The following is a 12119-nucleotide window of genomic DNA, read 5'->3' on the forward strand; positions in this document are numbered from 1 at the left end:
GCTCTTACAAGCTTTGTGTTTTGTTTCTCAGGTCTGATGGGCATACCGTCAGATTCCTCCCAGCAGACCCACACCTCCTGCTCCTATCAGCACTCCCCCAGTGGCACCATTAGCACTCAGAACAGCCTGTCAAACAACCAACCCAACAACCACCCAAACAGCCACTCCACCAACAGTGGCCAGGTGCCCCTGTCCCATCCTGCCCAAGCCCACCCTGGCCACGGCTCGCCCCACGCACAGCACCTCCCGCAGCACGGCGGCCCCCACAACCAACACAGCCAACACGCCCAGCACAGTCAACACCCACAGCACCCTCAGCACGCTGCACACTCCCAGCATGGGCAGCACCCATCGCAGCACCCGTCCCACGGCCAGCACCCACAGCAACACACGCCACACCCCTCCCAACACACGCAGCACAGCCAGCACCCTTCTCAACACGGACAGCAGCATCAGAGCCTCTCCCACCAGCCCCATCCTACCCAGCAACAGATGGCCTGCAACACAGGTAAGACCCTCTGTCTGTCATTGTCTTCCTTTGAAGCAGCGTCGCTGCGTTGTTTCCTCTTCACCCTGTTCATCACACAGGCACACATCAACAAAAGCAACGACAACGTGTTCAGTTGAATATGGTTTTGTATCAGTCCTCATTTTTTAGTCATATCACATTGAGAAATTGTTGTAGGTGCTAAACAGTAAATCATAATCTGATTTATTATCTGTGCTGTGGTGAGAACAAAGCAATGCTGCATCCACTGACTTTAGCAGCTGTTACAGAGTCGACTGGCTCCTCCTAGTGGCCTCAGCACTGAACTGTTTTAAAAGCCTGATAAGCTGTTTTATTTGGTGTTACCTTCTCATTCATTTGGCACTACACAATACTGCCTGCACAGCTATAAAAATGTGACTACAATGAAAATGCATCATCTGGCCTTATTACCTAACTCACAGTAAATAACAGTTATAGCAGCAATTATCGTGCAGTTGTCCGTAAGTGATGTAATTGGGACTAAATCTGTATTTGTCCCAGGAGTGAACTTGGTGCTGAAACCAAAATTACCTGTATCCTTCAAGTCTCTTATCCTGTAATGTTACAGATAGTATCCTGTGTGTGTGTTGCAGGTTTACTGTCTGACTGGTACCCAAATCTGGATGCACTGAAAGAAAGCTGTCGTATTGCTAGCAGCTATAACTGGGCTGATGTCGACCTTTCACCTTTCCAAGGTGCGGTTTGGACACTACAGAGAGACCATACTGTATTTACAAATATGAAACAAATAATAATTATATTTGTCTGAGATTAAGTTCTTTCTAGATTTTAGAAAAAACAAACATTTAAAGCCAGGAGCTGATCGCTGATAGTACAGTACTGCCCCAGCTTTTGATTGAGTGTTGAAGTGTTGACACTGTAGAGTTGATTATGAGTTTAATTAAACTGAGCTCTTCAATTAAATAACACTGCCTTCAAGTTTAATTACCAAAACACTGAGCTCAGCAGGTCAGTTTATCCAATTACAGTCTAGGATTGCAAGGTAGGATGTTTTTAAATATCACCCACTGAAGGTTACTGCCATAATGAATACATATTGCAAGCAAAGTTTTTGCTTCATGTTTGTAAATTAGTTCCTCATTTACTAAATTTATATTTATTGGACAGTCGGCTGGTGCAGTTTCATACATTTCATTGTCACAAGGCAATTTTAGTGCAGACAGATACCTTCACTACCTCTGATAGTAACTCTTTTTTTGTCTATAAACGTGTGTTTTCTCTTTCTAAGGATTAAGAGAGAGTATGAGACAAGCGGAGCTGAACAATTGGTCCCTGGAACCCACCCAGATCGCAGACCTCTGCTCGTCCATCAACCAGTTTTTCGCCCGCACCGGTGTAATCCAGCCACAAGGGGCAGTGCAGCCTCCTGTTTGTCATAGCTCCATGCACCCCAACAAACCCAGCCAGCACCTCAATACAGGTTAAACACACACTCCTTAACCCTACGACCTTATTCATGTCACCGTTTGATTGAACTTGTGTAGTTGTGGTGAGTAGCTTTTGTTCTGGACTCATCAAGGAAATAATCTGCAATGTGCATCTTGAAAGATTCAGGCATTTGCACTTTAACTGCTGCCCTGTTATCTGGTTTTCTTTCCTGGGAAAGATCATGTAGTTTTACAGAATAAATAGAGGTTCAAAACAACTGCAATGTCAGTACAGTTATTCGGTCTTTCTGAATGTTCATCAGTAAGGATTTTAATTATACTAAACTCAATCTTTTTGGCTCGTGAACCCTAAACCAAACAGTGTCTACTTGCAGTCCCTCATTCCCGTCTGCATGTGTATACCAGTTTTGACCAGTTCATCTTAAAGATGATTTATTTTACCTGATTTGTTTGCATAATTTTTGAGTCCTGAAGAGATAAAGTCCTGCAAATCACAAGGAAAGAACAAAAGATTAGAGGAATGTCTGAAAGAATAAACACAATTTTGTGTAGCAGAATTAGGCTTTTTTTTCCTTCTCCCCAAACCTTGTCAGGGTCCCCTAATGTGAACTTTGCTCACTTGTGCTATTTTTACAAACTTTGAAGTTAAAAGGGTGTCTTTAGGAGAGCAGGTACTTTGACAATACTGTGTAGCTGAAAACAGTTCAAACATTGTTTGAAGGGTCCAGCAGTGTAAATAAAAGCATGATTTTTCACCTGTGGGTATTAGCTATACTTTCAGACAGGGCTGCAACTAATGATTATTTTTGTTGAAGCCAGAATAATCGCGACTAGTCGACTAATCGCATAATTAACAGATTAGTCGACTAGTCGCGATTATTTTGGTCACTCCCTAACCCTAATTAAACCATTTAACTAATTAAATATCTTTCAAGTGTATTACTGATATCCAACACAGCCTAACTCACTAACGTTACCATTAAGTGAACGAGGTTTACTATTCAGAATGAAGTATCAGTGTCAGTCAAAGCTTGTGGAGCTTCTCAAATCCAAAAACGTTTGAGCACATTTTCGATTCGCCATCAACTTTCGTAAAACTGCCAATATTCAAATTCTACACAGTTGATTTCTCAACTGTTTTAGCCTGTTTCTCCACTCCTCGCACGAATGCTTCTTTTTTGTGACCCTTAAACAGCCTCTCTGTAACGAGGCGTCAACAATGAAATTTCACGTCGATAAATTTTTAGAATTGATGTTGTCTATTATGTCAACTAATTGTTGCAGCCCTACTTTCAGACAGATCCTTTACTCCTGTAAAATGACCGTAAAAAATGACACTACAGGGCCTCCTCCTTAAATCTGGCTTTGTTAAAATGCATTACTTGAATTGCATTGTGCTTTTCCTGGTGTGATTAGTTTGATTAGAGCTTAAAGTAAAGTTTTATTCTGATTCTCTCCTCAGGAAATCTCTACATGGACTCCAGACAGAGCATGTCCATGATGGGTCCTCCAGGATATCCCCACATGCCCCCAATGAGCAGCACAGGACCCACAATGCCAGGTGACCGAAGCCACAGAGAAAACGTGATTTTTTTCATTAATTAAAACGTGCCTAAGAAAAGCTAACGGCCGCCTCTTCTCTCTCCAGGACACCATGCACAGATGAACCAGCAGCACATGATACCTGCCAGAAACTTCCAGATGCATCGCATGCCAGCTGATGACATCCAGGATGACTTTGATTGGGACTCCATTGTCTAGCCCCTAGACCTCCTTTTGCAAACAAAAGGGAGCGAGGAGAGGTGGTGGAAGCCAGAGGAAGCCAGAGGAAGCCAGAGGAAGCCAGGCTGCGCTGAAAGGCCGCAGGAGGAGGAGGAGGAAAAGGAGACCACTGTGGGTGGGATTCAGAAGAACATTTGACAAGCTTGGGAGACAGACTTCAGAGTCCCGTCATTTTTACAAAAGCAAAACATAACTAGAAAATGTTACTTTGAAGACAATCATATTTAGTCGGACATGTTAAAGTGATTGCTTATGTACTTGTCTAGAGACAAGTAGAAAACTAAATCACATGCTCCTCAGCTCCTCAGCCAGCCCTCTCCCTGTCCCTAGCCAACAGCCTTCCAAAGTCAGAACCCCCCCCCCCCCCCCCCCCCCCCCCCCCCCCCCCCCCCCCCCCCCCCCCCCCCCCCCCCAACACCCCACCCCAACACCCCCCCCGCTCCGTAACTGTTATGTGATTTGAGCGACGTGTTCAGCTTGTAATTCTTCTCGTGTTGACATTGGCCTCAGCTGCCTCTTGGATGAGTTAATCTCTCTCTTTTTTTCAAAAAAACGATTTTGTTTTATTTTTTGCTTTTAAGAAACACAGGCCATGTCTGTGAGTAATGTGATGGTGCTCGTTGGTCACTTTTGGGAGAAAGCGGGCCCCGCTGTGGCTGAATTTGGTGGTAAAGTTAGGTTTACAGTAACTGAGGGTTTGAACAGGGTGTTAAAAGTTTAAGCAGGCTTGATATTAAACAAAGAGAGAAAGTGAGAGGGAGATCACAGAAAGTATCGTGATCAGTTTTCATAGCCAACTAATGTGATCAGACTAGTTATGGGAGTGCAGCAATTTTGTTCCTTCATTCTCTGTCTCAAGCACTTCAAGATGAGTGAATATGATGAGTGTGAGAAGAAGGTGAAAGCAGGAAAGTCAGATATTTTTTGTGTCTTTTTAAATTCATTCAACCCAAAGTAACCATAGGATTTAGGTTCTCTGTGCATCATGTTGGTTAATAATTGCTTTACCAACCAGAAGCTGTGGTGACATTAAATACTAAACCAATTCACATTTTTGAGCAGGTTTTCATGGGAAAGTTTTAGATGAGTAGCCTGTTGATCATTAAACACGCCACCATCATTCAGAAACAATGAAATCATTTGCATTAGAGTCTGACTGATCAACTTATCACCAGTAAATCAGTTTTGGCATAGAAGGCAGCCAATAAGTAAAACAATAAATTGCACTACAGAAATGTCAAAGACCGAAAGAAAACTGTGTTTCTGTTGCAGTTGTCAACCAGAGAGCACTGACAACTGTTAAGTGGTTCACTCAGACCATATGATGGTCACATTTCTGTAAAAAAACAATTTGAGAGAATCTCTTCATGTCTAAAAACAAATATCGTCCAACTTTCAAAGGCATCTGCCTCAACAATGAAGGACCGGTTGGTCTCTAATTTACAAGCAAGTTTTTGTTATGTGTTAAGTGTATTGTTCATATCAGTGGGGTTTAGTTTTATTAAAGGTATAGTCTGATAATTAGGGAAAGACGCTTATTCACTTTCTTCCCAGGAGTTAGATTAGAAGATTGTACGGTAAATTTGAAGCTATAGCCAGGAAACTGTTAGCTTAGCCTTGCTCAAAGACCAGAAACCGGAGGAAACAACTGGCCTGCCTCTGTCCGGCCACAAAATCCACCTACCTGCACCTCTAAAGGTCACTAATTAACACAGTATATCTTGTTGTCCGTACAATAACGTAGCGTAAAAAAGGGGTTAGTGTCAGTCTATATCTGTGCCTGTTGCAGTGCGGAGATGTAACGTGTTAATAAGTGAGCTTCAGAGATGCTTGTAGGCTGATTTTGTTACCGTTGGACAGAGCCAGGTTGGCTGCGTTCCTCAGTTCCCACTCATTGTGTTAAGCTAATTGTCTGCTGGATGTAGCTTCATATGTACCGCACAGACGTGTATTCCTTTAAACAATTACAATTCAAATTGTATGCAAACCATATTAAAATAATTTATATTAGTGACAGTAACAAGTAATACGTAAAGAACGTGTGTGCAATTTTGGGAGCAGTGGTTTCAAGCATCACCAACTTGAGACATCGCTAGTAGACTAATCTATTCAAATAAAAAACTAATAGAACATTTAAGAAGCTTCTTAAATGTCTTAATACTTTGATTAATTAATGATCAATAGGATATGCATCAGATTTGAACTTTCCATTTGAAAAGGGCAAAAAAAAGCAAGCGTTTTGGTGCACATTTCCTTGATTTGTTGAATGAGTTGCATCCAAAGTCATGCCTTTTCCTGCCTGTTGTACATTAAATTGAGGTTTCGATGCTACACTCAGTGTTTATTGTTGCTTCTGGCATTTCAATAATGGAGATGTGATTCTTTTTTTAGCTGCCCAATGTTTTGATAGTTGGATAGCGTAAGAATTTGCTGTTATACAATCATAACAGAATGGGAAATGTGACTCATTACACAGTACATACAGTGTGTGTGTGTGCGCGCGCGTGTGTGTGTGTGTGTGTGTGTGTTGGTTGAACATATGGTGTATGCGTGTATGTGTGTGTATGTGTGCGTGTTTTGGTTTTATTGTAATTTTAGGGCTATGATTGATTGCTGCAATCATCTCTATGCTATCTATGAGCACAAAAGCAGATGCACACAGTGATTGAAGACTAGATTTGAGACATGCGTTTTTGTTATTTTTTTTGGTAGGAAGGGTTTCTCAAGCACAGAACAGGGAGATCAGCGGTTCTGCAAACCTGTCCTCTGTGTCCTGTAAGAAGTGGCTCCTCAATCAGACAGGTGCTGAACTTTAGAGACACTATGTTTAAAAACAAACAAACAAAAAAAACGCTCTTTGCACACTTTTGTTGATCGTAAACCATTTTTAAGATGCGAAGCACCTCCAGGATTTTAAAATCTAGTCAGTCACTCACAAACTCATTCTGTCATTTATTCATTCTCCCACTGTTAGACTGTCTGACCCCTAGAGGCAATTATAAGGCATTGTCTACAGTTGACAATGACCAGGATTATTTCTCCTCTCTGCAACACTGCTGAACTGTGTACAGTGCTTTGCATCTATGACACTGTGTGTCCTTGTTTAAAGAAATTTTCCGACATTTTGGTAAATACACTTGTTTGTTTTCTTGCCAGGAAGATTGTTTCCACTCATGACTGCATGGTAACTATGAAGCTAGCATCTGGCTACAGTAGTTAACTTTGCATTAGGACTCGGGAAACAGATAGCCTGGCTCTGTCTAAAGATAAGAAAATCCGCCTGCACCTGTGAAGCTCACAAATCAACATGTCTCATGTGTTTATCCGTACAAAAATCTTAGTGTAAAAACTACAATTTATTGTACTATTTCCTGGCTAGGTGAGGTCACATCCTGGAGATATAACACGTTAATTACTGAGATTTAGAATTACTGGTAGGTGGATTTTGTTACTGTTGGACAGATCCTGGCTAGTTCAGCCTTCACCCAGGCCAGTTCAGTCTTTGTGTTCTCAGCAAGAAAGTGAATAAGTATAAGTAATAAGTAAACATTTCCCAAAATGTCAGACTATTCCTTTTAAGATATTTTAGCAACGAGGGTCTCCAGTGGTCACCTTAGTTTTGTTTCATATTTGGATGACAATCATGGATTCTTTTTTTATGATTATTGCATAATATCTATGGAAGAAAAGGCAAGTCTCACATAGTTATTTTATTGGATATTATAGCACTGTATGTTTCTACATTTGAACACAGAGAAGCTTATAGAACCAGCCCAGTTTTATGCTGTAGATCTTCCGTTAAACTGTGCAGATGAAGTCATGTTCTCTTCTACACTGCCATTCAGTTTTATATTTTCAGCTAATAGTTTGTTTTCTTTTCCTGCCAATCATACCTGCCCACTCCTGCTTATTTCTGCGATGTTTTGTCAGTTTTTCGTATATCAAATGTCCGCTGTATGTGGAGGATTGCCTCGCCTGTGGAGCTCAACTGAGTTTTTAAAGTGTTCAACTGCCAGAATTGCTCAGACAGAATACTTAGTCAGTTGAGTGACCCAAATCATGACTGTGTGGGCCAAAGGACTGCAACTGAAGACAGCAGTGGAAAAAGAGCATCAATGTGTATTCAATAGGACTCTATGGGCCTACAATGGAGAAAAGTCTGAGGGTCCTTGGTTGGTGTGAAGGTGACGTGTGTTTCAGTTCTTCCAGGTGAAGACTGTGAACACACAACCTACATATTTGAGCACAGCAGCCCATTGGGAAAATACATTTGAGCTAACATATGTGGCTAAAAGGGAAAAAGGTGAAGACAATGACTGGATCACAATCACAGTTTTACATTATGTCTGTATGTATGTGTATTTGTGTGTTTGCTTGTGTGAGTTGTGTAAGTTCTTTTTTTAAATTCCGCTGGACATGTACCTGCCAGAGAGATTACTATTAGTGAGGAAAAAAGATGAAAAGATACAACAAAAAAAAAAAAAAGCCTTGTTACAATACGGGAGAGAACTGCCAACAAGTACTGCTGATTGGGGCCTATTTTATTCAGTGCTGGTGTGTTGTTGTGCTTGTACATATACGTCTTTTCAATCATCCCTTTTTTCCTCTTGGGGGTGGGGTATCAAGGCAGGTCTTACTCACGAAAGAGAGGAGGTAAAAGAATAGAGTATTTTGTTATTGTCCAATCAGAGGGTGACAGTATGTATATATCTATATTGTATATATGTGATGAAAATGCGTTGGCTTTTTTGTGTGACACTACCTTTTACCTGTACTATGGTTCTACATTCAGTGTTTCAGTGTTGATAATATATATTTGGTTTGTGTTTTTTTTTCTTCTTTCTTTTTTTCTTTTTTTTTTGATTTTGTCTTTGTCATTTCTTGTATTTTTTTCCCCCTCCTATTTGTCCTTTTTTTGTTTATTGCACGGTTTATTACTTTTGTTGTCAAATGAGGTGACACAGCTACTCTTTGTATTTGTTTAGTGCTGTAAAATAACTCAAGTGTTATTAGAATTGTCGATACCACCGCCCACCCCACCCCCTTCCCCAATATGCATGAATGGCACTTAAAGAAATAAAATATGGTAACTTCACTGTGGATTAATGTGCTGTTTGAGCTTTTTTCCGTCAATATTACACGGCAGGATGACATTTTAATCAGCAGATGTACCGATTTTTCAAAACCTAAGCATGGAGGTGACTTAAATATCTGTCATAATATGAGCAGCTCCTCTGAAACACGTGAAAAAAAACAAGAAAACCCCCAAACAGTTTCCTAAATATTAACAAGCAACAAAAAACGTGAAAAACACACATTAATAAAAGATCACTCCCTAGGTTACAAGGGCTTTATTACACTGCCCAAACGATATTCTTTATATTGATATGCTTTATAAACGCACTTACAAATATGCTTCAGTTAATGGAAATATCAAAAGGTAGCATATCCTCTTTAAACTGTACCAGATGGAAAGTTTCTAAACACTGTTTTACTGATAAGTCTGAGACTGAGTAAAGATGAGTGGGACACAGAATTTACAGAACAAATACCTTTTATTGTAAATAGAGAAACAAAAAAACGTTAAAATAAACATCTTAGATTGGGACAGACCAAGGCACCAAAAATGGATTGCTGTAAATACATGTTTAAGCAACTCATCTTAATGTAGTGTTTAGAAAACAGTCTGTTTTTTTTACAGAGCTTTAAAGGCAGAAAGTAAGGAACGACTGGTGTGCAGTCTTGTAGAAACAGTCCATGTGATCTCCCAGTAGGTTTCTCTTTTTACCCACCCAGCCCTTGAAGCACCCTCCCAGTATTTCCATGTGGTGTGTCACTTCACAAAATGTGTCCACGCTGACACCTTACACGTGTGCTTCAACCCTGTAGGATATTCCTTCACAGTAGGAGCACTGATCTGACTGCTGTATTGGAGTTTTTGGAAGTTGTTTGACTGCAGGACTCTGAGAGATTGGACATAATGTTCAAAACTCTCTCTCTGCTGCTGCTGACCCTGGTCCTAAATATTCAACTATGCTCATCGGCACCAATACGTAAGCCATGCATTTCTTCTAAACTCATTCAATACAATAATTATTGATCATAATTATTAGAAAGGAAACCCTAAATTAGCCTAGATCAATGATATGAAAAGTAAGTGCAAAACTACAACGGTAATAATCTCGACAATAATGTAGGTATCCTAAAATACTATAATATTTAAATTCTTATTCATATATTATCTCATTTGTAAGTATTGCAACTAATTCAACAGATTACTGGTGTTGATTCATGATTACGTGAAATTCAGAATACACTAAATGTACTAACTTAATTCAGAAATATGTTACAGAAGTACATAAATATGTTGTTCAGTAATGTAAACCTGTGTTTGGTGGTACATAATGGGTAGATTTTGAGTCAACAGAATCTAAGTCAGGAAAAAGCAAACATTGCTTTAGGTATTTTGCTCTTGTTAGCATGCTACCCTGTGAGACATTTGAACTAACCTTGGATCACTACACACCCTCCATATTTGTATCAGGTCACTGGAGATCCTAACTGTTACATAATCAGCCACCTTTACATTTAACGCCATTTTCAGAGCTATAGTGTACTGTGGGGGTTTTCTTTGTGGAGAACGGCAACATTGTTAGCCACAGCCACAATTAGCTTTTAAGTCTAAACTAATACAGTATCTCACAAAAGTGAGTACACCCCTCACATTTCTGTAAATATTTGTTATTTTCATGTGACAACAGTGAAGAAATGACACGTTGCTACAATGTAAATTAGTGAGTGTACAGCTTGTATAACAGTGTAGATTTGCTACCAGTACCTGGTTTAAGGACCATGGTGTCCCTGTCCTTAATTGGCCAGCAAACTCGCCTGACCTTAACCCTATAGAAAATCTATGGGGTATTGTGAAGAGGAAGATGCGATACGCCAGACCCAACAATGCAGAAGAGCTGAAGGCCACTATCAGAGCAACCTGGGCTCTCATAACACCTGAGCAGTGCCACAGGCTGATCGACTCCATGCCACGCCGCATTGCTGCAGTAATTCAGGCAAAAGGAGCTCCAACTAAGTATTGAGTGCTGTACATGCTCATACTTTTCATGTTCATACTTTTCAGTTGGCCAACATTTAAAAAAAAAAAAAAAACTGTTTTTGTACTGGTCTTAAGTAATATTCTAATTTTCGGAGATACTGAATTTGGGATTTTCATTAGTTGTCAGTTTTAATCATCACAATTAAATGAAATAAACATTTGAAATATATCACTCTGTGTGTAATGAATGAATATAATATCCAAGTTTCACTTTTTGAATGGAATTACTGAAATAAATCAACTTTTTGATGATATTCTAATTATATGACCAGCACGTGTGTGTGTGTGTGTATGTGAATATGTATGTATATATATATATATATATATATGTGTGTGTGTGTGTGTGTGTATGTGAATATGTATGTATATATATATATATATATATGTGTGTGTGTGTGTGTGTATATATATATATATATATATATTCATATATATAATTAGGAGGAGCCCTTTGGCCAGGTTATTATACCAGCGGGGTATCTGATGACTGGCAGGGCGTATGTGATGATGGCTCAGATCTTGTTTTTCCCATTCAGCTGACTTTTCAGGATCTGCCTCACTCTCTGTAGGTATTTGGCTGTGGCGGACATCCTTGCTGCCTCCTCATGGTTTCTCCTCGGTTCTGATCATCTTCCCTCTTTTTGACACCATGCGACCACACTTGTCCAGTCCGAATGACATTCCAATGTCGTTGCTGTAGATCCTGGTAGTGTGGATCAGTGAGTCGATGTCTCGCTCATTTCTGGCATACAGCTTGATGTCATACATGTAGAGGAGGTGACTGATGGTTGTTCCACTTCGGAACCGGTATCCGTAGCCAGTCTTTGTGATGATCTGGCTGAGGGGGTTCAGGCCTATGCAGAACAGCAGCGGTGATAGTGCATCGCCTTGGTATATGCCGCACTTGATGGTGACTTGTGCAGTTGGCTTTGAGTTGGCTTCCAGACTTGTTTTCCACAGCCCCATTGAGTTCTTGATGAAGGCTATTAGTGTCCAGTATCCATGTATGTGGCATTGAGTCGTAGGCTTTCTTGTAGTCAATCCAGGCGGTGCACAGATTGGTCTGCCTGGTCTTGCAGTCTCGAGTGACTGCTCTATCAACCAGTACCTGGTGCTTGGCTCCCCTGGTATTACTACCCATTCCCTTCTGGGCCCTGTCCATGTATTGAGCCATGTGCCTACTCATCTTAGCCGCTATGATGCCTGACAGGAGCTTCCATGTTGTGCAGAGGCAGGTTATTGGCTGGTAGTTGGATGGGATTGTTCCCTTCTGGGGGTCCTTCATGAT

General features: G+C 40.5%; 1 protein-coding gene across 1 annotated transcript in view; it reads left to right on the plus strand.

Moving 5' to 3' along the window:
• foxj3 (forkhead box J3) overlaps positions 1 to 4078 on the plus strand; it is a 68300-nt gene extending 64222 nt beyond the window's left edge. Inside the window, exons 11-13 of the mRNA XM_046029288.1 lie at positions 20 to 31; positions 3401 to 3499; positions 3587 to 4078. Of these exons, the coding sequence (XP_045885244.1) occupies positions 20 to 31; positions 3401 to 3499; positions 3587 to 3699 (224 nt within the window). The 3' untranslated portion in view covers positions 3700 to 4078. The remainder of the gene's footprint in view (positions 1 to 19; positions 32 to 3400; positions 3500 to 3586) is intronic.
• The last annotated feature ends 8041 nt before the right edge of the window (positions 4079 to 12119 follow it).

This window comes from Micropterus dolomieu, linkage group LG18 (genome assembly GCF_021292245.1).
Source record: "Micropterus dolomieu isolate WLL.071019.BEF.003 ecotype Adirondacks linkage group LG18, ASM2129224v1, whole genome shotgun sequence".
Taxonomy (NCBI): domain Eukaryota; kingdom Metazoa; phylum Chordata; class Actinopteri; order Centrarchiformes; family Centrarchidae; genus Micropterus; species Micropterus dolomieu.